Genomic DNA, 23,736 nt, shown 5'->3' with positions numbered 1-23,736 from the left:
GCAAAAAGGGAGGTAACAAAATTAATCTGATATGGTATGATATCTGTGTATGCTCTACACGTATCATCAATAACATCACCATTCACCTAAGCTCACTACAATAAGGGCTCTAGAGATGACAAAAAAGGGGGACAGGGAGGATTAACAGCTGTGATGTATATGACGGCCTAGTGGACAAATGTTACGTTGGGGGGGGTGACGCCCATCATCTCGTAATACGCCTTGTCGGCCTCCGCGATCCTCGTCTGGAAGATCCCCCACTCTTTCCGGCAGCGCTCCCGCACCCCTTCCCATGGCGCCTTCCCGTTCTCCACCTGTCCCTGTGAGTTTTCGAAAGCAGGAATGAGTTTGGTAGTAAGTGCTAGGTTTTGATGTTCTATGATGGGGCCTTGTGCTCAAAAGATATGCTTTTATGATTCTTCTTACCTGGTTCCCAAGAGAAGGAACCACTTGGTGCACGATCCACTGGGAGTCGACGACACCGATTTTCTCATGAGCAGGCTGCAAAGAGTAAATACGTTAGTCGTAGACATAGAGATAAGATGGTCGAGAGCTATTTAAATGACTAATAGTGTTATCGATGGAAGTAGTCAGAAATATATCAATGTTTGACAAGGGTGTGTGGTTCATACCTCCACACATTTCCTCAGAGCAAAATCAAGACCCCATCCATGAACCAAGTCATTCTGCAACGACGAGCAGATATCAGGCACACGAGGTATTGAAGTGAACAGACAGAGGAAAGAAGATGACAGACGATGTTATACCTGAATCATATGCCATACACATCTCCATGCATCTCTGGAGAAGACTGGAGCCATAATTTCAACAAAACTGCACATCAAACATACACAGTTAGGCCCTTTTTCCACATATATCATCAACCAAAGTAACACAAGTCAGCTGCGAAGGCAGAAATACATACGCAGCACATGGTGGAAGATGAGGATCCGTGCACCAGCCAGGTCTCTCCTCAGTATCCCTGTTAAAACCAAACCACCAACGAGGTATGGTATGAGATGAGATAATAAAAAGAAACAAATTTGTGTATCTCAGAAGGGCAGACGAGAGTTCATCAACTTACTTGTGAACCTCACGATCCCCTCTTCTTTTGGTCATCTGCCATGTCAATCCCTTATCCGGCTCCAAACCAGGTTGTGAGATTTCCAGTTGATATTTCTTGACAAGTTTGATATACCTGCAATGTAAATCATGTTAGCAAGTCACCTAACGCTCCAACAGAACAATGTGTTATGCTAAGTGAGGACTGAAAGCATACTCCTCTCCATTGAAATGATCGACTCCAAGGTCCTCATCCCAGATAAATATGTACTCATAAGGTGCCACGATATCAGGATGCAAGAATCTTTTAGCATACCACCTAGAGGTCAAGAAATTAGTCAACTTCAAGATTCGCTGTTCAGATTACAAATTTAAGAAAATACAAGAGCATCAGGGCATACCATTTCGCTTGTTTCAGAACACTAACATGAATTGCTCGTTTTGACCACTCAAATTCCTCCCATTCAGTCACATGGCCATCATAGTGAAATAACAGGATAGCAAAGTCATCAGAAAACTGCAAGAACCAAGAGCTCAAACAATTAGGCAGATAACCAAGTTACAATATCATTGTATTTGTAAATTAATGGATAAAAAGTAAAGATACACAACAAAACAATGCCCTGTAACAAGGTACTAAGAAAGGAAACAGTGGAAGTAAAGTGAAAGTAAAAAATGCCAAGAAAGGTATTGCGAAAGGAAACAGTGCAACACGACAAAACAATGCCCAGAAAACAGTGGAAGTAAAAAAGGTAACCTGGGACACTCAGATAATTGACATATTATAAATGTATAAAAAGAATTACCTTCTGGACTGCTCTATTTATGTTGTCCTTCTGTGCAATTCCAACAGTGAAAGTAACAAGGTACTTTGGCTTGAAGGGTAGGTCCTGCAAATTCAAAGTCAAGCAAATTTTGTGAGGGTTAACTCGAACACTGAGGTTAACTTTGATGCACCATAAATGCCAGAGTGCAGAGATTAAGATTTACATTTATAAACTTTATGAAACATGAACGCCAAAATGCAAATTCTGGGCATAAAATCAGCAAAAAAAATGCAGGACATACCACAGGTCAGAACATTATATATGTAATTCAAAGGAGCCCACAGAAATGCCAGTGCACAACAGTGTGCGTCAATTGTGCAAGAACAATCACTTCGAAATTATGTGACAACAATAGACAGGCATAACAATGTATCAGATGACAAGAGCAAGCCTTTTGCTGATTATTTGAGAACAATGTCATAGGCAGAATACATCATAGTCAGCTTTTTGAGGTGGAATATTATAGCACATCTAGTGGAGAAAGAAAGGAACACAATATTCTCTTTGAGGCGGAATACAGCATATAAGGTGGAAAAGAAAGAAGGAAAGGCATCCCTTGAGGTGAAATACATCCATCCAGGTGGATGGAGAAAAGAATAGCTACCTCAGCCGGGTCTCCCCATAGTCTGTGAGCATTGAAATCAGACTCTGATGCAATGATGCCAGGTGCCAGCATCTCTGCACCCCTGGGGTTTGTTGGTACATATATCTACAATTATCAAGAAAGATCAAAAAGTTAGGATATGAATTGTACATATACTTTTAATAAAAGATGTAGAAACAGAGTTGGAGTATAGAAGAATAACGGCAAGTTACCTTCATGGTAGTGTTTGAACTAGATTCAGAAGTATTTCCCCTTGCGTTTCTAGCAGAAATCCAGGCATGGTTCAGTATAGCCTGAGCTGTGAGTCCAGAGTTCTTGTCCTCTATGTAGGAAACAATGCTAGAAGGGAAGTGAAGCTGCAAAGCATGTTCGAAAGAGTCAACATTCTTGAGATGCGGTCTGCATCCATGCACTTGCTGCAGCACTACGTTGATAATAGAGGCATGTGAATGTATACCTTTGTTATGCTGACTGTTGGGAAGGAGATCCCGATGAAGAAACCAAAGACCACCCCGATGATGGTCACGACGACAAGCCTCATGCTCTCGTTGGGTTTCCTGCTACTATGCACACTGCAGGGGCACCAAGTTTAGGGTTAAGGAAACAGGGCAGCATAATTAAAAGCAGATGACCAAGAGGAGAAGGAAAAGGCATGTGAACCTGCGACCAACTATCGGGAGTTTTGCCATCGCCTAGTACACCAGTGCGGGAACGGGCGATCGAGTCTTGCGAGCGGCAACTGCTACACATTGCTCGACAAGAACATAATGATGGTGCCAACCCGGAAAGCAGACCTGAAATACACACAGCCCATGTTTGCATCAGAATCAGGCGGCTGTAGTTATGAAACGACATATCCACGCTGGAGTTTCATATGCTTTAGTATTTACTAGTACTACTGTACTAGTCATTACTCGCTGCCAATTACACACGCTTCCCTACCTCAGATGCCGTAGCTACCAGTCGCTGCCAATTATACACACTTGCCTGATTTTGATGCAGCTGTTAGCCGGTTACTGGTTGGTTTCCTAATTCTGATGCAGCACTTGCTGGTTAGCGTGGTACGTAGTAAAGATTGGAAATTTGGCATGGCCATGCCCATGTCCATGTGGGAAATTGAAGTGCAGGATTCATTAAAGATGTTCCAACTCCGAACTGAACTTTCAACCTAGGAGTAGTGGTGCTGCTAGGATTAGCCACGCGAATCAATTCGTCCTGCTCCTGCCTAGCGGGAGAAAACGTAGGGGAAAACCCGGCCTTTGGATGGTATATATGGTATGAAGAACCAATCTATCTATCTAGCACTGGGGCTCTAGCGATGATAATGAATCGGAAAGGGGAAGCTGATCGAGTAAATCGAAGCAGCCCCGTGCGAGGATCGGCATACCTGTTGCAGCGCCGCGCGCGGAGGGCCGATCCGGCTCCGGCGCGTCCGGCGGCGTCCGGCGCGTCCGGCTGCGGGCGGGGGTCGGGGGCGCGCGCGCGCGCGTGCGGCGGAGGCGGGGGGCGGTGCCGCGGCGCGCGCGCGTGGGAGGGGGCGGAGAGGGGATGGCGACGGCGAGGGCGGGCAGAGATTGGGATTGAAGAAGGGGGGAGAGGGGAGGACGGGTGGGAGGCCGGCCGGCCAAATCTTCTGGTGCGCGCGATTCGCTGGCCCCGGTGGTCGCTGCCGGGTGGGCCCCAACAGCCAGACCTGCCGGTTTTTTTCCTGTTTATGTTACCAAACAAAATATATTTACCAACGCCCGACCAATCAATTAGGGTTCCGCCGTTTTGCTTGCGCGTAATTTATGCATACCTCCTCCATGCGAGCACACGTGCGATGCATGCTTCTTCATTATTTTTTGTTTAAGAAAAAAATAGAGAACAAAAAAGATTTGCACTAAATTAGTGGCATGTATATGCTTATTGATGTCAGAGACATGCAATTAAATAACCCCGTAACGGTTATTAGAGGAGATATTGAGCAATACATTACCAGATTTTTGGACATTGCTTCCGTTACCTTTCCTTTTGCGAAACACAGCGCAGCCGCGCACGCTCATAAACGCAGACATGAACTCGATCTTATACGCAACTAAATGACACTACACTCGTTTCACAACGGGAAGTACATACGCGTTATTTATTACGGGGAATATCGTGAAGGTGTGTAGCTACAACAATCGATTCTTGGAGTTGAACACCGCGCGTTGCACATATCATCGATTGCTAGGATTGTTTTAGAGCAGATCCTGACTAACACACGTGCACTTGGTATTGCTGGTGTCGTGGTATTGCTTACTTTGTATTCCCTCTGTAAACTAATATAAGAGCATTTAGATCATTATTTTAGTGTTCTAAACGCTCTTATATTAATTTACGGAGGAAGTACTCCTTCTCTTCCGGGTTTTATAAGACAGAATTGCGTGTACTCTTTCTTTGTTCATTAGTTTAGACCAATGAGGGGCCTTTTTGTATCGTTTTGGCATGTATGTGATTTTCTTTTCCTTGTTTCACTATGCCATGAGAAAAGCAAAGCAAATTGTCCTTTCAAAGAGGTTTTAACGCATGAAGTTACTATGGATTGTATTGGGAAGTGATTTGTGGGAGGGGGTGGGGGGGTTCTATGTGGTTTAATTGTTTACAAATCATCAACCAGTTTTTGCTGTTACCAAACAAGAACTTACTAACTCCTGTTGTCTGCTAAACGGCCAACAATTCAATTAGGGTTCCGCTGTTTTGCTTGTGTGTAATTTACACTACCTCATCCATCTACATGTGCAATGCATGTTTCTCATTATTTTTAAGGAATAAAAACAGAGACAAAGATATGCACTAAATTAGTGGCATATATATGTTTGATAATGTCATAGATATGCAATTAAATAATATGACAGATTTCATTACCTGGAGTTATACAAAAAATGGTATGTTCTCGGTACGGTCTGCTTACTCAGTGGAGTGGAACTATCAGTATGGGAGTCAACTAAAACATTCTAATGGGATGGGGTGAACCACACCTAACCCTATATGGTGTCAGATATAGAAGTTATCATGTTCGGCAAAAGTCAAAAAAATTATATGGCGTATGTTACATGGCACTCTCCCATGTCGGGCAACACTCGCTAATAGATACATGAAGGTTTCGCCCTTGTGCCCTACTGATACGTCTCCGTCGTATCTATAATTTTTGATTGTTCCATGCCAATATTCTACAACTTTCATATACTTTTGGCAACTTTTTATACTATTTTTGGGACTAACATATTGATCCAGTGCCTAGTGCCAGTTCATGTTTGTTGCATGTTTTTTGTTTCGCAGAATATCCATATCAAACGGAGTCCAAACGGGATAAAAACTGACGGTTTTTTTGGAATATATATGATTTTTGGGAAGAAAAATCCACGCGAGACGGTGCCCGAGGGAAGCACGAGGCTAGAGATGGCAGTTTTGCCCATGGGTATGGGTACCCGCGGGTATCCTACCCGAAAACAATGAGCATTGGTAAGACTTTCTACCATTTCATACCCATGGGTAATGGGTATCCATACCCGCAAAATACATGGGTAGGGTATGGGTATGGAATTATACCCAGGGGTAACCCAATGGATATCCAGAAATATTAATAAAAAATTTAAATCCTATAATATATGGGTAAACCTAAAGTAATTAGCATTGCAAGTTTACAAACTTGAGTTTTTTCAATGGAGATTAAGACATTTGTGTGTCAATCGTCATTGTGAAATTTTGATGTAAGTGCAAACCAGATGGTGATGGTCGAGTACCTAACATTAGTTTTAGGCCATTTTCTTGTCTTACAGTTATTATGCCAATGTTATATATTGTACCCATCGAATACCCATTGGGTATAAGATACCCGATGGGTATGGGCATGGGTACCAATTTGTGCCCATGGATATTGAAATGGGTGGGTATAGAAAAAATATATGGGTATGGGTTTGGGCACAAAAAGTTCGTACCCGCCCATACCCTACCCATTGCCATCCCTACACGAGGCAGGGGGCGCGCCCCTGACCCTCGTGGCCACCCCGTAAGGCGGTTGGAGCCCTTCTTTCGCCGCAAGAAAGCTAATTTCCGGATAAAGATCATGTTACAGTTTCAGCCCAATCGGAGTTACGGATCTCCGGATATAAAAGAAACGGTGAAAGGGCAAAATCTGAGAACGCAGAAACAGAGAGAGACAGGGAGACAAATCCAATCTCGGAGGGGCTCTCGCCCCTCCCACGCCATGGAGACCAAGGACCAGAGGGGAAACCCTTATCCCATCTTGGGAGGAGGTCAAGGAAGAAGAAGGATGAGGGGGGCTCTCTCCCCCTCGCTTCCGGTGGCACCGGAGTGCCACCGGGGGCCATCATCATCACCGCAATCTTCACCAACAACTACACCGCCATCATCACCAACTCTTCCCCCCTCTATGCAGCGGTGTAACCTCTCTCTTACCCGCTGTAATCTCTACTTAAACATGGTGCTCAATGCTATATATTATTTCCCAATGATGTATGGCTATCCTATGATGTTTGAGTAGATCCGTTTTGTCCTATGGGTTATTTGATGATCGTGATTGGTTTGAGTTGCATGTTTTATTATTGGTGATGTCCTATGGTGTGATGACCCACAAGTATAGGGGATCTATCGTAGTCCTTTCGATAAGTAAGAGTGTCGAACCCAACGAGGAGCAGAAGGAAATGATAAACGGTTTTCAGCAAGGTGTTCTCTGCAAGCACTGAAATTATAGGTAACAGATAGTTTTGTGATAAGATAATTGGTAACGAGCAACAAGTAACAAAAGTAAATAGAGTGGAGCAAGGTGGCCCAATCCTTTTTGTAGCAAAGGACAAGCCTGGACAAACTGTTATATAGAGAAAAGCGCTCCCAAGGACACATGGGAATATCGTCAAGCTAGGTTTCATCACGATCATATGATTCTCGTTCGGTACTTCGATAATCTGATATGTGGGTGGACCGGTGCTTGGGTGCTGTCCTTACTTAGACAAGCATCCCACTTATGATTAACCTCTATTGAAAGCATCCGCAACTACAACAAAATTATTAAGGTAAACCTAACCATAGCATGAAACATGTTGATCCAAATCAGCCCCTTACGAAGCAACGCATAAACTAGGGTTTAAGCTTCTATCACTCTAGCAACCCATCATCTACTTATTACTTCCCAATGCCTTCCTCTAGGCCCAAATAATGGTGAAGTGTCATGTAGTCGACGTTCACATAACACCACTAGAGGAGAGACAACATACATCTCATCAAAATATCGAACGAATACCAAATTCACATGACTACTAATAGCAAGACTTCTCCCATGTCCTCAGGAACAAACGTAACTACTCACAAAGCATATTCATGTTCATAATAATAGGGGTATTAATATGCATATAGGATCTGAACATATGATCTTCCACCAAATAAACCAACTAGCATCAACTACAAGGGGTAATTAACACTACTAGCAACCCACGGGTACCAATCCTAGACTTGGAGACAAGAATTGAATATAAGAGATGAACTAGGGTTTGAGAGGGGATGGTGCTGGTGAAGATGTTGATGGAGATTGACCCCCTCCGATGAGAGGATCGTTGGTGATGACGATGGCGATGATTTCCCCCTCCCGGAGGGAAGTTTCCCCGGCAGAACAGCTCCGCCGGAGCCCTAGATTGATTCCGCCAAGGTTCCGCCTTGTGACGGTGGAGTCTCGTCCCGAAAGCTGGCTTATGATTTTTTTCTCATCGAAAGACTCCATATAGCAGAAGATGGGCATCAGAGGGCCACCAGGGTGCCCACGAGATAGGGGGCACGCCCAAGGGGGTAGGGCGCGCCCCCCACCCTCGTGGGCAGGGTGTGTCCCCCCTGGTGAACTTCTTGCGCTCAATATTTTTTATATATTCTGAAAATGACTTTCGTGAAGTTTCAGGACTTTTGGAGCTGTGCAGAATAGGTCTCTAATATTTGCTCCTTTTCCAGTCCAGAATCCCAGCTGCCGGCATTCTGCCTCTTTATGTAAACCTTGTAAAATAAGAGAGAATAGACATAAGTATTGTCACATAATGTGTAGTAACAGCCCATAATGCAATAAATATCGATATAAAAGCATGATGCAAAATGGACGTATCAACTCCCCCAAGCTTAGACCTCGCTTGTCCTCAAGCGAAAGACGAAATCAAAAAATATGTCCGCATGTTTAGAGATAGAGGTGTCGATAAAAATAAAATACGGACATGAGGGCATCATGATCATTCTTAGAATAGCAACTTATATAATTCTTGTCATATGATCTCTTATGCTAGAGTAACAATTAAATCACAATTTCAAGTATGAATCATAAACTTCATTGAAAACTAACAAACTATAATCTCAGTCATTGGAGCAATTGCAATTTATCATAACATAAGAAAGAGTCAATATAAGAGTTTTTTAGCAAGTCCACATACTCAACTATCATATAGTCTTTCACAATTGCTAACACTCACGCAATACTTATGGGTGTGGAGTTTTAATCGGACATAGAGAAAGACAGGGGCTTATAGTTTTGCCTCCCAACGTTTTACCTCAAGGGTAATGTCAACAATAATAGTTCATGAAAACTCACATCCAATTAGCCATATATACCAGGATCTTTCCAACATGTTGTGCTTGCCAAAAGATAAAATGTAAAAAGGAAGGGTGAAGATCACCATGACTCTTATGCAAGGTAGGAGATAAAAGTAAAAGATAGGCCCTTCGCAGAGGGAAGCAGAGGTTGTCATGCGCTTTTATGGTTGAATGCATAAAATCTTAATGCAAAAGAACGTCACTTTATATTGCACTTGTGATATGGACCTTTATTATGCAGTCTGTCGCTTTTATTTCTTCCGTATCACACGATCGTATAAAGCTTATTTTCTCCCACACTAATAAGTCATACATATATAGAGGGCAATTTTATTGCTTGCACCGATGACAACTTACTTGAGGGATCTTACTCAATCCATAGGTAGGTATGGTGGACTCTCATGGCAAAACTGGTTTAAGGGTGTTTGGAAGCACAAGTAGTATCTCTACTTGGTGCAAAGAATTTGGCTAGCATGAGGGGAAAGGCAAGCTCAAATCATGTTGGATGATCCATGACAATATAATTTATATCAGATGTAAGAAAACATAACCCATTACGTTGTCTTCCTTGTCCAACGTCAACTCTTTAGCATGTCATATTTTAATGAGCGCTCACAATCATAAAAGATGTCCAAGATAGTATATTTATATGTGAAGACCTCTCTTTCTTTATTACTTCCTATTAATTGCAACGATGACCAAAACTATGTTTGTTAACTCTCAATAACTTTTATTCATCATACTCTTCTATGTGAGTTCATTACTCTCCATAAGATCCATATGATCTCCTTTATTTCTTTTTATTCTTTCTCTTTTCTTTTATTCACTCAAGATCATGGAAAAATAATCAAGCCCTTGACTCAACACTAATCTTTATTATATATAGCTCACAGACTCGATTACATAGAAGGATCATAAAGGAAAACTCACAACTAGATCATACTAAAACTTTATTCTACTAGATCAAGATATTATCAAAAGGATCGAACTAAGAAAAATGGTAAAGATAAAAGTGATGGTGATACTATACCGGGGCACTCCCCCAAGCTTGGCAGTTGCCAAGGGGAGTGCCCATACCCATGTGATTACGTCTCCTTTGTTGGTGAAGAAGATGGTGGTGATGATGGGTAGTCGCACATCGAGCGTAGGAGGTCTTCCAACTTGCGGATAATGCCCTTGAGTGCGATGATATGCTCCTTCAACAAAATATTTTCACGGGTGAGATACTTGTTTTGTATACGAGCTAGCTCAATCATCTTGAAAGCTTCGATCTCAGTTGGGGTAAGAAGATTGTGATCAATTGAAGGATGTCTTCTGTTGCCGGAACTTGGTCCTCTGTGGCCTTCTTGATCCCTTCATCCTTGTTGATCTCCATGGGTTCTTCTCTCTTTAGCTCTATCTTCATTAGCCAAGCATCATGGTCCTCATTGTTGGAGGAGGAGGGAGACGACATGATGCTTGGCTTTGATAACCCTGGCAAAAAAAAGCTCGAAACAAGAACAGGAGATTTTTGCGTGATACGGTGGTCAAAACCTTCGGGAGGTTATATAATGAATTTTTACTGACCAAAATACGTGACGTGTAAGAAAACGGAGTCCGGAGAGCACACGAGGTGCCCACGAGGTAGGGGGGCGCGCCCGGGGGGGGGGGGGGGGGTAGGGCGTGCCCTCCACCCTCGTGTCCTTCCTGGACTACTTCTTATTTTTCTATTTTTCTAAATATTCCAAAACGGAGAAAAATTGCCATTAGAACTGTTTTGGAGTCGGTTTACTTACCGTACCACATATCTATTCCTTTTCGGAGTCTGAAACATTCCGGAAAGTGTCCCTTATGTATTCCTCCGGGGTTACGGTTTCAATAACATTGGTTCAACATTTATAGGATTACCTGAGATATAATGTTTAATTCTTTGACCGTTCACCACCTTCGGATTTGTGCCTTTGAAGTTGTTGATTTTTATGGCACCGGAACGATAGACCTCCTCGATAACATAAGGACCTTCCCATTTAGATAGAAGTTTTCCTGCAAAAAATCTTAAACGAGAGTTGTATAGCAACACATAATCACCTACATTAAACTCACTGTGGGAGTCCTGGATTAGGGGGTCTCCGGATAGCCGGACTATCTCCATTGGCCGGACTGTTAGACTATGAAGATACAAGATTGAAGACTTCGTCTCGTGTCCGGATGGGACTCTACTTGGCGTGGAAGGCAGGCTAGGCAATACGTATATGGATATCTCCTCCTTTGTAACCGACCTTGTGTAACCCTAACCCTCTCTGGTGTCTATATAAACCGAAGGGTTTTAGTCCGTAGGACAACAATCACAACATACAATCATACCATAGGCTAGCTTCTAGGGTTTAGCCTCTCTGATCTCGTGGTAGATCTACTCTTGTAACATCCATATCATCAATATCAATCAAGCAGGATGTAGAGTTTTACCTCCATCAAGAGGGCCCGAACCTGGGTAAAACTTCGTGTCCCTTGCCTCCTGTTACCATCCAGCCTAGACGCATAGTTCGGGACCCCCTACCCGAGATCCGCCGGTTTTGACACCGACATTGGTGCTTTCATTGAGAGTTCCTCTATGTCGTCACCGTTAGGCTTGATGGCTCCTACTATCATCGATAGCGATACCGTCCAGGGTGAGACTTTCCTCCCCGGACAAATCTTCGTATTTGACGGCTTTGCACTGCGGGTTAATTCGCTTGGCCATCTGAAGCAGATTGAAAGCTACGCCCCTGGCCATCAGGTCAGATTTGGAAGTTTGAACTACACGACCGACATCCGCGGAGACTTGATCTTCGACGGATTCGAGCCACAGCCGGGCGCGCCGCACTGTCGTGATGGGTATGACCTAGCTCTGCCACCGGATGATACTCCAGAGGCCGCGCCCACATCAGCTCCGACCCTTAGCTCGGAGCCAACTGCGCCAATCGAGGACGGGTGGCTAGACACCGCCTCAGGGGCTGAAGTCTCGATGGCGATCGAGCCAAACACCAGCATAATCCTCTGCGCAGCCCGTGACTCCAAGGTGCCGGACTCTCTTCCGGACCCCGAACCATCCGCGCCCCTGCCAATCGAATCCGAGTGGGCGCCGATCATGAAATTCACCTCCGCGGATATCTTTCAGCACTCGTCCTTCGGCGACATTCTGAATTCACTACGGTCTCTCTCTTTGTCAGGAGAGCCCTGGCCGGATTATGGCCAACAGGACTAGGATGCGGACGACGAAGAAATTCGACGCCCACCCACCACCCACTTTGTAGCCATGGTCGATGATTTAACCGGCATGCTCGACTTCGACTCCGAAGACATCGACGGTATGGACAACGATGTAGGAGACGAACATGAACCAGCACCTACAGGGCACTGGACAGCCACCTCGTCGTATGACATATACATGGTGGATACACCCAATGAAGGCAATGGTGACGAGATAACGGAGGATGACCCCTCCAAGAAGCAACCCAAGCGCCGACGTTAGAGGCGCCGCTCTAAGTCCCGCCAAAGCAAAAGTGGTGATACCGGCACAGGAGATAAAAACACTTCGGATAGCGCCGAAGACAACAACAATCCCCTCCAGCAAGATTTAGAGCAGGAGGAGGAAGGAGCCAGCTCTCCTGAGAGAGCGGCTGGCTGAGAGGAGGAGGATGACAATTACATGCCCCCCTCTGAAGACGAGGCAAGCCTCGGCGACGATGAATTCGCCATACCAGAGGATCCCGTCGAACAAGAGCGCTTCAAGCGCAGGCTTATGGCCACGGGAAATAGCCTGAAGAAAAAGCAGCAGCAGCTTCAAGCTGATCAAGATCTGCTAGCTGACAAATGGACTGAAGTCCTCGCAGCCGAGCAATATAAACTCGAGCGTCCCTCCAAGAGTTATCCAAGGCGCAGGTTACTGTTGGGGAATGTAGTAATTTCAAAATTTTCCTATGCACACGCAAGATCATGGTGATGCATAGCAACGAGAGAGGAGAGTGTTGTCTACGTACCCTCGTAGACCGAAAGCGGAAGCGTTAGCACAACGCGGTTGATGTAGTCGTATGTCTTCACGATCTGACCGATCCAAGTACCGAACGCACGACACCTTCGAGTTTAGCACACGTTCAACTCGATGACGTCCCTCGAACTCCGATCCAGCCGAGTGTTGAGGGAGAGTTTTGTCAGCACGACGGCATGATGACGATGATGATGTTCTACCGACGCAGGGCTTCACCTAAGCATCGCTACGATATGATCGAGGTGGATTATGGTGGAGGGGGGCACCGCACACGGCTAAGAGATCAAGAGATCAATTGTTGTGTCTTTGGGGTGCCCCCTGCCCCCGTATATAAAGGAGTGGAGGAGGGGGAGGGCCGGCCCTCTCTATGGCGCGCCCTAGGGGAGTCCTACTCCCACCGGGAGTAGGATTCCCCCTTTCCTAGTAGAACTAGGAGCCCTTCCAAGTAGTAGGAGTAGAAGGGAAGGAAAGGGAAGGGAAAAGGAGAAGGAAGGAAGGGGGCGCCCCCCTCCCTAGTCCAATTCGGACCAGCCCATGGGGAGGGGTGCGGCCACCCTTTGAGGCCTTTCTCTCCTTTCCCGTATGGCCCATTAAGGCCCAATACGAATTCCCGTAACTCCCCGGTACTCCCAAAAATACCCGAATCACTCGGAACCTTTCCGATGTCCGAATATAGCCGTCCAATATATCGATCTTTATGTCTCGACCATTTCGAGACTCCTCGTCATGTCCCCGATCTCATCCGGGACTCCGAAATCCTTCGGTACATCAAAACATATAAACTCATAATATAACTGTCATCATAGCGCTAAGCGTGCAGACCCTACGGGTTCGAGAACTATGTAGACATGACCGAGACACGTCTCCGGTCAATAACCAATACCGGAACCTGGATGCTCATATTGGCTCCTACATATTCTACAAAGATCTTTATCGGTCAAACCGCATAACAACATATGTTGTTCCCTTTGTCATCGGTATGTTACTTGCCCGAGATTCGATCGTCGGCATCTCAATACCTAGTTCAATCTCGTTACCGACAAGTCTCTTTACTCGTTCCGTAATACATCATCTCACAACTAACTCATTAGTTGCAATGCTTGCAAGGCTTAGGTGATGTGCATTACTGAGAGGGCCCAGAGATACCTCTCCGACAATCAGAGTGACAAATCCTAATCTCGAAATACGCCAAGCCAACAAGTACCTTTGGAGACACCTGTAGAACATCTTTATAATCACCCAGTTATGTTGTGACGTTTGGTAGCACACAAAGTGTTCCTCCGGTAAACGGGAGTTGCATAATCTCATATTCATAGGAACATGTATAAGTCATGAAGAAAGCAATAGCAACAAACTAAACGATCAAGTGCTAAGCTAACGGAATGGGTCAACACTAGTGCAGAACCACGCAATAACACCGGTTCGTAAGGCCCTTTAGTGCCGGTTTGGTAACCGGTGCTAAAATGTAGGCACTAAAGGCCCCCCCCCCTTTAGTACCGGTTCAGCACGAACCGGTGCTAAAGGGCAACCACGTGGCACAAGCCAGCTTCGGGGGCAGGGAGCCCTTTAGTACCGGTTGGTGTCACCAACCGGTATTAAAAGGTTGGGGGGGTTTGGGTTTATGATTACTTTTTTATTTAATTTTGTGTTTTCCATTTAATTATTTTTCGTTTGCTGGTATTTTTACGATACTACATATTGTACATGTTATGCATATATATAAATAGAATTTCTAGTAGAACCGATCATAATATATATATATATATATATATATATATATATATATATATATATCATCAAATGTCTCACAACCACCATTAATTAATTCACACATATATACACACATGTGTGTGTGTGTGTGTGTATATATATATATATATATATATATATATATATATACAATTTCTCCTAATTGGTGCCTTCGGAGCCAGTGGCATTAGCCTAGCTAATTGGTGCCTTCGGAGCACGATAACAATTGGAAGTGGTTCATGGGGGCGGTAGCGGGTAATAGTATTCTCCTTTGGGATCTATGACCTGGTCAAGCAAAAATCCTGCTATTTCCTCTTGAATTGCTTCTATGCGGTCCTGTGCTAGGAGCTTGTCCCGCACCTCTTTGAACTGTTAAGAAGGAGATCAATATGCATGTGTATTAGTTGTGTGACTAGATATCGATAATGGTGTAAAAATTGTGAATAGTGTTCTGACAATCGATATCGTACCCACTCCTGTCTTTGAGATTTGCTCCTTTCGGACGCCATCATGCGAATGTTCTCGCAAACGTAGTATGCACATAGATCATTCCCCGGCGCCTGCTTCAGGGCCTTTACGAGAATGGAATTTGATCAGATAATAATTAATCAAGCATGATAATTAAAGAGATGGCAGCTAGCTAGTACTACTTAATTACTTACCTTGGGTCGACATCATTTCAGATTTTGTTTCCATGGGCCTGGAGCGGCCCTGATGAACTTTGCCCAAGCCCTGCCCGCCGACAAAGAAAATGAATAAATGGGTTATTAAATAGTTGTTATCAGGAAATGACGAATTAATTAAATAGGCCGAGATATAGTTAATTATGATTGAAATTACCTGTTGACTATCCCCTTCACGATGGTGTAGTCACTTGCTTTCTTAAGTAGTGAGTCTAGTACTTCAACTGTTCCTTCATCAACTTTAATGATTAACAAGATCCAGTGAAATCTGCATGCACACACGTTTGCATGTCTTAATTAAGCGGGCATATGTAAGCAAAAACATGTAACTAGCTAGTAGGGAAAAACAGAATTTGTAGTACACGACAGTGTGACTCACTGGAAGTTGTAAGTAAGTAGTATATCTTCATTGTATTTGAGTTCCTTGAAGAACTGTAGCATGCTTTCCTCTACACTTTTTTTCGTGATATGGATCTATTTTCCATGTGTATTCATTAATGGTATTTGGGTCAACGAACCCAATGCCATAGCGTCCACCTTTTTTCATTTCATAAATCTTCATCCTGCATAATACCACAGAAAAGAATATAGTGAGGATAATTACAGGTAATGATTGATCAAAATGATCACTACAACTAGCTTGAGACTTAAATTACAAAAAGAAATCACTTATAGACAATAGCAACTGACGATAGATTTGTCGAGTGCGTCTTGATTGTATAGCTGAAATAGTTCTGAATACTCAACGGTCACAGCTTTCTCATGGTAGTAATGATCCTTGTTGACATTCACCATGAGGGACTCTCGATTGGAAATCTTGGTAATGTCCATGTACCATTGATGCAATTCATACATTCTCGTTGGGAGCTTATGGACCTCCTCTAGCTCGACCAAAGGTTGGCCCCGAGCATATTTACATTTTATTTCCTCCTCTCTAGTTGGAGACATGGGCTCGATATCGAGGAGTTGTCCAACAATGATCCCGAACGATTCAGCCTGCGCAATATGCTCCTCGGTTATTACCACATCGCCCACCCCGAGAACGTTAACGGTTTGCCCACAATAATATTGGGCACGCCTACTCTCATGTGTTGTTGGCACAACAAGCGGGGGGATTGATTGCGCCGCCTGTTCTCCCAGCTGGGCAACGGTTTTACCGCTCCTTTTGCCAGCTGAGCTCGCCTCTTTCTGTAGACGTGCTCGACTTAACTTCTTGATGTGGCGCTCATAGTCTGTGTCAACAGGCTTGGGAGATGGTGCTCTAGCCATACGAATGAAGTGGTCAATCTTTTCCACAGGCACCTTCTCCCTTGGCGGCGGTGGCAGTTTCGGTGCAAAATGGGCTTCCACCTCGGCCTTCGATATGGCTACGTTTTCCTCCTCGGACTTGTCGTAAGGCCTCTGTGGAAGAGGCGCGATGCTTGGACCATATTGAAATCGCTTGCCTCCGCCTGTACCTCTAGTACTACCTCGACTTGTACCGCTACGCACCATAGCTGAGGCGGCTCTCTTCCGTGATTGCTGAGGCGGCGAAGACGGCTGACATGGCTGAGTTGGAGGAGGAGGAGTGGCCTGAAGCTGTGCCGGACTTGGAGGAGGAGTGGCCTAACGCTTTGCCGGACTTGGAGGAGGAGGAGTGGCCTGAAGCTGTGCTGGACTTGGAGGAGGAGTGGCCTGACGCGTTGGTGGACTTGGAGGAGCGGGAGTCTGCTGACTCGATGGCGGACTGCGACGAGGAGTTGGATGACGCGGTGTCGGTGGCCTTCGAAAGATGATGCAATCCTTTATCCATAGGATGATACGATGGTTGGCCTCTCCTAGTGTGTGCTCATCATCACCTCCAGGAATGTCAAGCTCTAGCCCCGAATATTGGTCCACCACCTCATCAACCAAGACGCGAGCATAGCCCGCTGGAATCGGGTTGCAATGGAAGGTTGCCTCGGGGGGATTTGTAAAAGCAAGGGCGTCCGCCACCTTCATGGATATGTTCTTCATTTTGAAGTGTAGCTCATAGTTAGTGTTCTCCATGATGTCATCCACTGGGTAGCTATCCAGCAATGCGTCGCCCGGGGTGGAACCCACGCTGCTTCTCAGCATGGATGGGACGGTGCTATCCAATGGTGGATCATCCGCTAGCTGCTGAGACCCCGTTTGCTGGCTAAGTGAGTCGATCTGCTCCTGCTGCCGCTGGAATTTGACTGCCAAGTCCGTGTGCGCTGATTCTAGGCCTTGAATGAAAGTACATGTAGTCCCCATGTGTGGTTTTGGTAATTAAATGACAATCCTAATGGACTAATGTTTGCACTGAGATATACATTTGAAGGAAAGTTCCATTTGCAATGCATGAAGAACATTGGATGAATTGGTGGATGAAATCCATCAACATCTATATATGCATTGAGACTTGATAATGAATGACAATTCCTATGAAGAAACAATGACATCAAGTTATATAGGAAGGTTTGTTCCATGGGTGATGCAAGAAGGATGTTGAATGGATTCGGAATGAATGCCATATACATGTAGTTGTGCATCAAGATTAATCATGGAGCAAAGATTAAGGTTGACCAAGATGAAGATCGAAGATTGAATTCAAAGATGGTCAACACACAAGCGCAAATCATGTGCCACGTGAGATCTTGTGGTATGGTAAGAATTTGTCAATTGCGCTTTGTGTACTAACCCATACTATGTGTTGCCTATGTTTTTGAGAGGAGATTCTCATGGGCTCGCATCGAGAGAGATATTTCAAGTGTCTATGAGAGGATGACATCAAGTGTTGATGATCATGGTTGACAAGGGCAAGTTCAAGATAACTATCCCGAAGGATTACATGCTTGAAGCTTGTGGATGATCACATGATGGACACATGAAGATAAATACAAAGCAAAGCTTCCCACATTGTGTATGGGGGAGCTACTTGAAGACTTCACCAATGTCTTGCCATTCAACTTGATCCAAGAAGAAACTTCAACTTCAAGCTCAAGTGAAAGGCTCGAGTCAAAGGTATTAGTTCCTTCGACGTTAGTGTTGTGGAGTGATGAACACCGAAGGAACACATACACTCAAGAATGGATTATTCGTAGCTATGTAGTGTAGACCTTTTATGATTCTTGAGTTATAGGGATCCCGCACTATTAAGAGGGGATCAAAGGGGTTCGTGATAGATTTTCTCAAGTCAACATCTTCTCTACACAATTCCACTCATATCCTATATACCAAAGAAAATCCAAAGCCAAATAGGTTACCCAAATACATGATAAAACCTTTGCATATTTTGCATCCTCCATTTTGGTTCATCTTGGGTGGTTCTCTATGTGAGGACCTGGGTTTTTTTCATAGCTTCAAAACGAGCCCAAGATCATCAAAATCGGAGTCCGGATGTAAAAGTTGTGCCTGTTTCAGTTTCTAGGCTGCAGCAGTTTGGTTTGGCCGGATCATCCGGGTCCTCTCCCATATCATCCGGGCTTTGCCCGGATCATCCAGGTTCCTGCCCGGATCATCCGGGTTATTCGTAAAATTCATCACAGAAGCTTATTCCGCTAGCCGGATCATCCGGCTACCCACCCGGATCATCCGGGAATTGCCCGGATCATCCGGCTATGTCCCCGGACATCCGGGTATCTACTTCACCACATTGTATATTGACCTTCCCGGATCATCCGGGCATTACCCGGATCATCCGGGTATGCGTCCAGATCATCCGGGCAGGTCAACAACTGCGGGAAACGACTCTATTTTCTTTGGGGGGTATAAATATCCCTCTCCCACTCCGGGGGAGGGTTGAGCACTTCATCCCAAATCGTCCCAAGAACACAAGTGGCTCCCTCTCACTTCTCCTACACCAAATCTTAGATCCCGGAGAGATTAGTGAGTGTTCTTGAGAGTTGTTCCAATCAAAAGATAGGTCCTCTCCCTCTCCCTCTTGTGACCAAAGCAATTCGTGATTTGAGCAAGTCTTGAGCATTTCCCCCTTGATCTTGTTACTCTTGGAGGTTGGAGACTCCTAGGCGGTAGGAGCGCTCCGGTGAGGAATCAACTTGTGATTTGTCCCCCGGAAAGTTTGTGAAGGTTTGGAGGCCGCCTCAAGGTCTACCACTAGTGGTTGAGAATTGCCTTCGTGGTGATATCTCAAGGAGAATAGGGTGAGCCTTCGTGGCGTTGGTGTGCCTTCGTGGTAACATCCACCTCTCTAACGGTGACTAGCTTCCCTCCAAGGAAGTGAACATCGGGATACATCCTCGTCTCCGTGACTTTGGTTATCCCTAAACCTAACTCCTTACTTGTGGTTGACTTTGGTCATTTGACCGTGCATTCACTATATCTTGTTGTCCTTATTATATTGTGGTGGTTGATTATATTGTGTTGGCCATTTCCTTGTAGAGATTATTTAGGCCTACACTTCATATTCCGCAATTCATACTTGCTACTATTGATATACATTGTGATTAGTGTGAATTGCTAACTTGTGTTATAAACTTCCATATATTGTGATATTGCTCAAGTAAGTTTGTGTAACTTACTTGAGTTTGCTTGTATCATTAAATTCCATATATTGTGATACAATTTGTGTAAGCTTGTATTGCTTACTTGTGGTTGTGTGTATTATTCATTTCCATACCTCGTGATATACACTGAGTAAGTTTGTGTGACTTACTTGTGCTTACTCATATCCTGTTGTTCTCATCTTGTTTATGCTAAGTTGTTGGTGCACTTAGTGAGCCTAGTATATTTAGGATTTGTGCTTGAAAAGTATCTGCTTAGTTTATTTCCGCATTAGGATATAGCCAAATCCGTAAAAGATTTTAAAACGCCTATTCACCCCCCCTCTAGGCGAGATCGTGGTCCTTTCAATTGGTATCAGAGCTAGGTCTCTCCTTATTAGGCTTAACCGCCTAGAGAGTAACGATGTCGACTAGTGAACTAGTGCACGATGACACATTTTGTTTTAATGGCACAAATTACATTATGTGGAGATTACGCATGCTTTGTCACTTTCGGGCCATGGGTCCAAATGCTTTGCGGATTTTGGTTGTAGGGAATTCAAATCTAAAGGATGGACAATCTCCATCACTTGATGATATGCATCTTGATTGTGAAGCTTTAAATTTGTTTTGGCCACCAACCGGTACTAAAGGTCTGTTTTGGCCAGGCCAAGCGGCGGGAACGGCACCCCTTTAGTACCGGGTGGTGGCTCCAACCGGTACTAAAGACCCCCCCCCCTTTAGTACCGGTTGGAGCCATGACCCGGTACTAAAGGGTGTGCGCTGCCAGGCGAGGGGCGCAAAAGTTTAGTCCCACCTCGCTAGCCGTGGGGCACTCGCACCTGCTTATAAGCCCCGCCGTCGCTGCTGTCTCGAGCTCCTCTCTTAAACATGCCTTCTAGGCCTACCTCTTCTGCGATGCCCTGTCGGGCCTACTGGGCTAGCGGGCCTGCATCCTGGCCCAACTAGAATTTGGGTTTCTAGTCGTATGCAGGCCGCTGTGGCCCAGTAGGTGGGCTTTTTTTTTCTTTTTTTTGCTTTATTTATTTTTGTTTTATTTATTTTAGAGTTGTTTTTTGCTGTATTTAGAGTTTGTTTGTGAATATTTTTGCTTTAGGTACAAAAAATTACAAACTTTCTGTTAGTACCGGTAGTTTACAAATTTGAATAGTTTAAATTTTGAATTATTTGAAATTTGTGTGAATCACTAGTTTGTGAATAACTTAACTTTGAAAATAGATTTTTCAGTGATTCTTTTTTCTTATGTTTAATATTAGTGTGTTTTATCATTATATTCAATTTGGTAATGCTTAGGTTATTTAAAAAATGAAATGCCTTTGTAACGGATGAGTTTTCGTCCGAAACCCTGATACTTCGAAAGAGATTGTCCATTTTGTACACGAAGTGCATCCAGTTCTTGGGGTAACCCTCTCTACTTTTTTGCACATGCTATGTGGGTGAAATTATGATATCATGCCAACTTTGAACCTTTTCTGAGTTCATTTGAAATGCTTTTCAATTTTAGGGTCATTTAGCTGAAAAAATCAGTAAATGCATGAAAGAATTTGCTTGCACATAAAATTTCTTCGCGTTTCAAATGCCAAAACACATAACTAGCTACCCTAACTATTACAGAGATTCCCTCCTGGGTGTGAAACACAGAAGAAAGTGATGATAGTGAAGCCGATCACATCCCAGATCTTTGGGAGTGAAACTTTTTCTTCGCGTGTGTCCCTTTGCGCCATAGCCATGGAAAATCTTCATCATTTAACTGGATGCTCAGGTCAATATTCACTGTGAATGGAGCACTTCCATCAAACTTTTCATAATCTCCTGACATGTCTGTCTTGTCATCCACTCCCACGATGTTTCTCTTCCCAGAAAGAACTATGCGCTGCTTTGGCTCATCGTACGATGCATTCGCTTCCTTATCTTTTCTTTTTCTCGGCTTGGTAGACATGTCCTTCACATAGAAAACCTGTGCCACATCATTGGCTACGACGAATGGTTCGTCTGCATACGCAAGATTGTTGAGATCCACTGTTGTCATTCCGTACTGCGGGTCTTCCATTACCCCGCCTCGTGTCATATTGACCCATTTGCACTGAAACAAAGGGACCTTCAAACCACGTCAATAGTCAAGTTCCCATATGTCCTGTATATAACCATAATATGTTTCCTTTCCCGTCTTGGTTTCTGCATCAAAGCGGACACCACTGTTTTGGTTGGTGCTCTTCTTATCTTGGGCGATCGTGTAAAATGTATTACCATTTATCTCGTACCCTTTGAAAGTCATTATATTCGAAGATGGTAACTGGGACAGCAAGTACAAGTCATCTTCAATAGAGGCGTCATGCATGGTACGTGTCTGCAACCAGCTGGCGAAACTCTTGGTTTGTTCACGTGTAATCCAGTCATCAGACCGCTCCGGGTGTTTGGAGCGTAGCAAATTATTGTGTTCATCCATATACGGAGCCACCAAGGCGGAATTCTGTAGAACTGTGTAGTGTGCTTCAGTGAGAGAATGTCTGTCCATACATATTATTTGTTCCCCTCCTAGCGTGCCTTTTCCATCTAGTCTGACCTTATGCCGCGATTTAGGAACACCAATCAGCTTAAGGTCAGGAATAAAGTCAATACAAAACTCAATGACCTCCTCATTTTCATGGCCCTTGGAGATGCTTCCTTCTGGCCTAGCACGGTTATGAACATATTTCTTTAAGACTCCCATGAACCTCTCAAAGGGGAACATATTGTGTAGAAATACAGGACCCAAAACGTTAATCTCTTCACATAGGTGAACTAGGACGTGCGTCATGATGTTGAAGAAGGATGGTGGGAACACCAACTCAAAACGGACAAGACATTGCACCAAATCATTCTCTAACCTTGGTATGATTTCTGGATCGATTACCTTCTGAGAGATTGCATTGAGGAATGCACATAGCTTCACAATGGCTAATCGAACGTTTTCTGGTAGAAGCCCCCTCAATGCAACCGGAAGCAATTGCATCATAATCACGTGGCAGTCATGAGACTTTAGGTTCTGGAACTTTTTCTCTGCCATGTTTATTATTCCCTTTATATTCGACGAGAAGCCATACGGTACCTTAATACTGAGCAGGCATTCAAAGAAGATTTCCTTCTCTTCTTTGGTAAGAGCGTAGCTTGCATGACCCTGATGTATGCCGTCTTTTCCGTGCATACGTTGCTGGTCCTCCCGTGCCTCAGGTGTATCTTTTGTCTTCCCATACATGCCCAAGAAGCCAAGCAGGGTCACACAAAGATTCTTCGTCACGTGCATCACGTCGATTGCGGAGCGGACCTCTAGGTCTTTCCAATAGGCAGGTCCCAAAATATAGATTTCTTCTTCCACATGGGTGCGCGTCCGTCAGGGTCATTCGGAACAGGTTGTCCACCAGGACCCTTTCCAAAGACCACCTTCAAATCCTTGACCATATCATATACATCAGCACCAGTACGGTGGCGAGGCTTCGTTCGGTGATCCGCCTCACCTTTGAAATGCTTGCCTTTCTTTCTTGCGGGATGCCTACTCGCAAGAAATCGACGATGTCCCAGGTACACATTCTTTTTACAATTAGCCAAATATATACTGTCAGTATCGTCCAAACAGTGCGTGCATGTGCGGTATCCCTTGTTTGTTTGTCCTGAAAGGTTACTGAGAGCAGGCCAATCATTGATGGTCACGAACAGC

The 23,736-nt window shown here is 44.4% G+C and overlaps 1 protein-coding gene across 1 annotated transcript; it reads right to left on the bottom strand.

Moving 5' to 3' along the window:
* Positions 1–5: 5 nt before the first annotated feature.
* On the bottom strand, positions 6–4,090 carry LOC123063663 (uncharacterized). The gene is made up of 14 exons (XM_044487540.1): positions 3,881–4,090; positions 3,154–3,287; positions 2,951–3,065; positions 2,706–2,849; positions 2,494–2,598; positions 1,869–1,952; positions 1,464–1,579; positions 1,280–1,381; positions 1,085–1,198; positions 926–982; positions 768–834; positions 633–686; positions 427–501; positions 6–320 (listed from the first exon to the last, which is right to left on the bottom strand). The coding sequence occupies exons 2-14, from the start codon at positions 3,180–3,182 to the stop codon at positions 168–170; spliced, it is 1,215 nt and encodes a 404-aa protein (XP_044343475.1). The 5' UTR covers positions 3,183–3,287; positions 3,881–4,090; the 3' UTR covers positions 6–167.
* Between the last annotated feature and the right edge of the window lie 19,646 nt (positions 4,091–23,736).

The sequence above is a fragment of the Triticum aestivum genome, chromosome 3A (genome assembly GCF_018294505.1).
Source record: "Triticum aestivum cultivar Chinese Spring chromosome 3A, IWGSC CS RefSeq v2.1, whole genome shotgun sequence".
NCBI lineage: Eukaryota > Viridiplantae > Streptophyta > Magnoliopsida > Poales > Poaceae > Triticum > Triticum aestivum.
The sequence above is the reverse complement of the archived record's forward strand: the minus strand, read 5'-3'. Positions and strand labels throughout refer to the sequence as shown.

Coding starts and splice junctions, on each gene's coding strand:
- LOC123063663 (XM_044487540.1), bottom strand. CDS start 3,182: ATGGCAAAACTCCCGATAGTTGGTCGCAG. Junction 2,850..2,950: donor CAACAGTCAGCATAACAAAG/GTATACATTCAC, acceptor CATGCTTTGCAG/CTTCACTTCCCTTCTAGCAT. Junction 1,199..1,279: donor GATCATTTCAATGGAGAGGA/GTATGCTTTCAG, acceptor TTTACATTGCAG/GTATATCAAACTTGTCAAGA.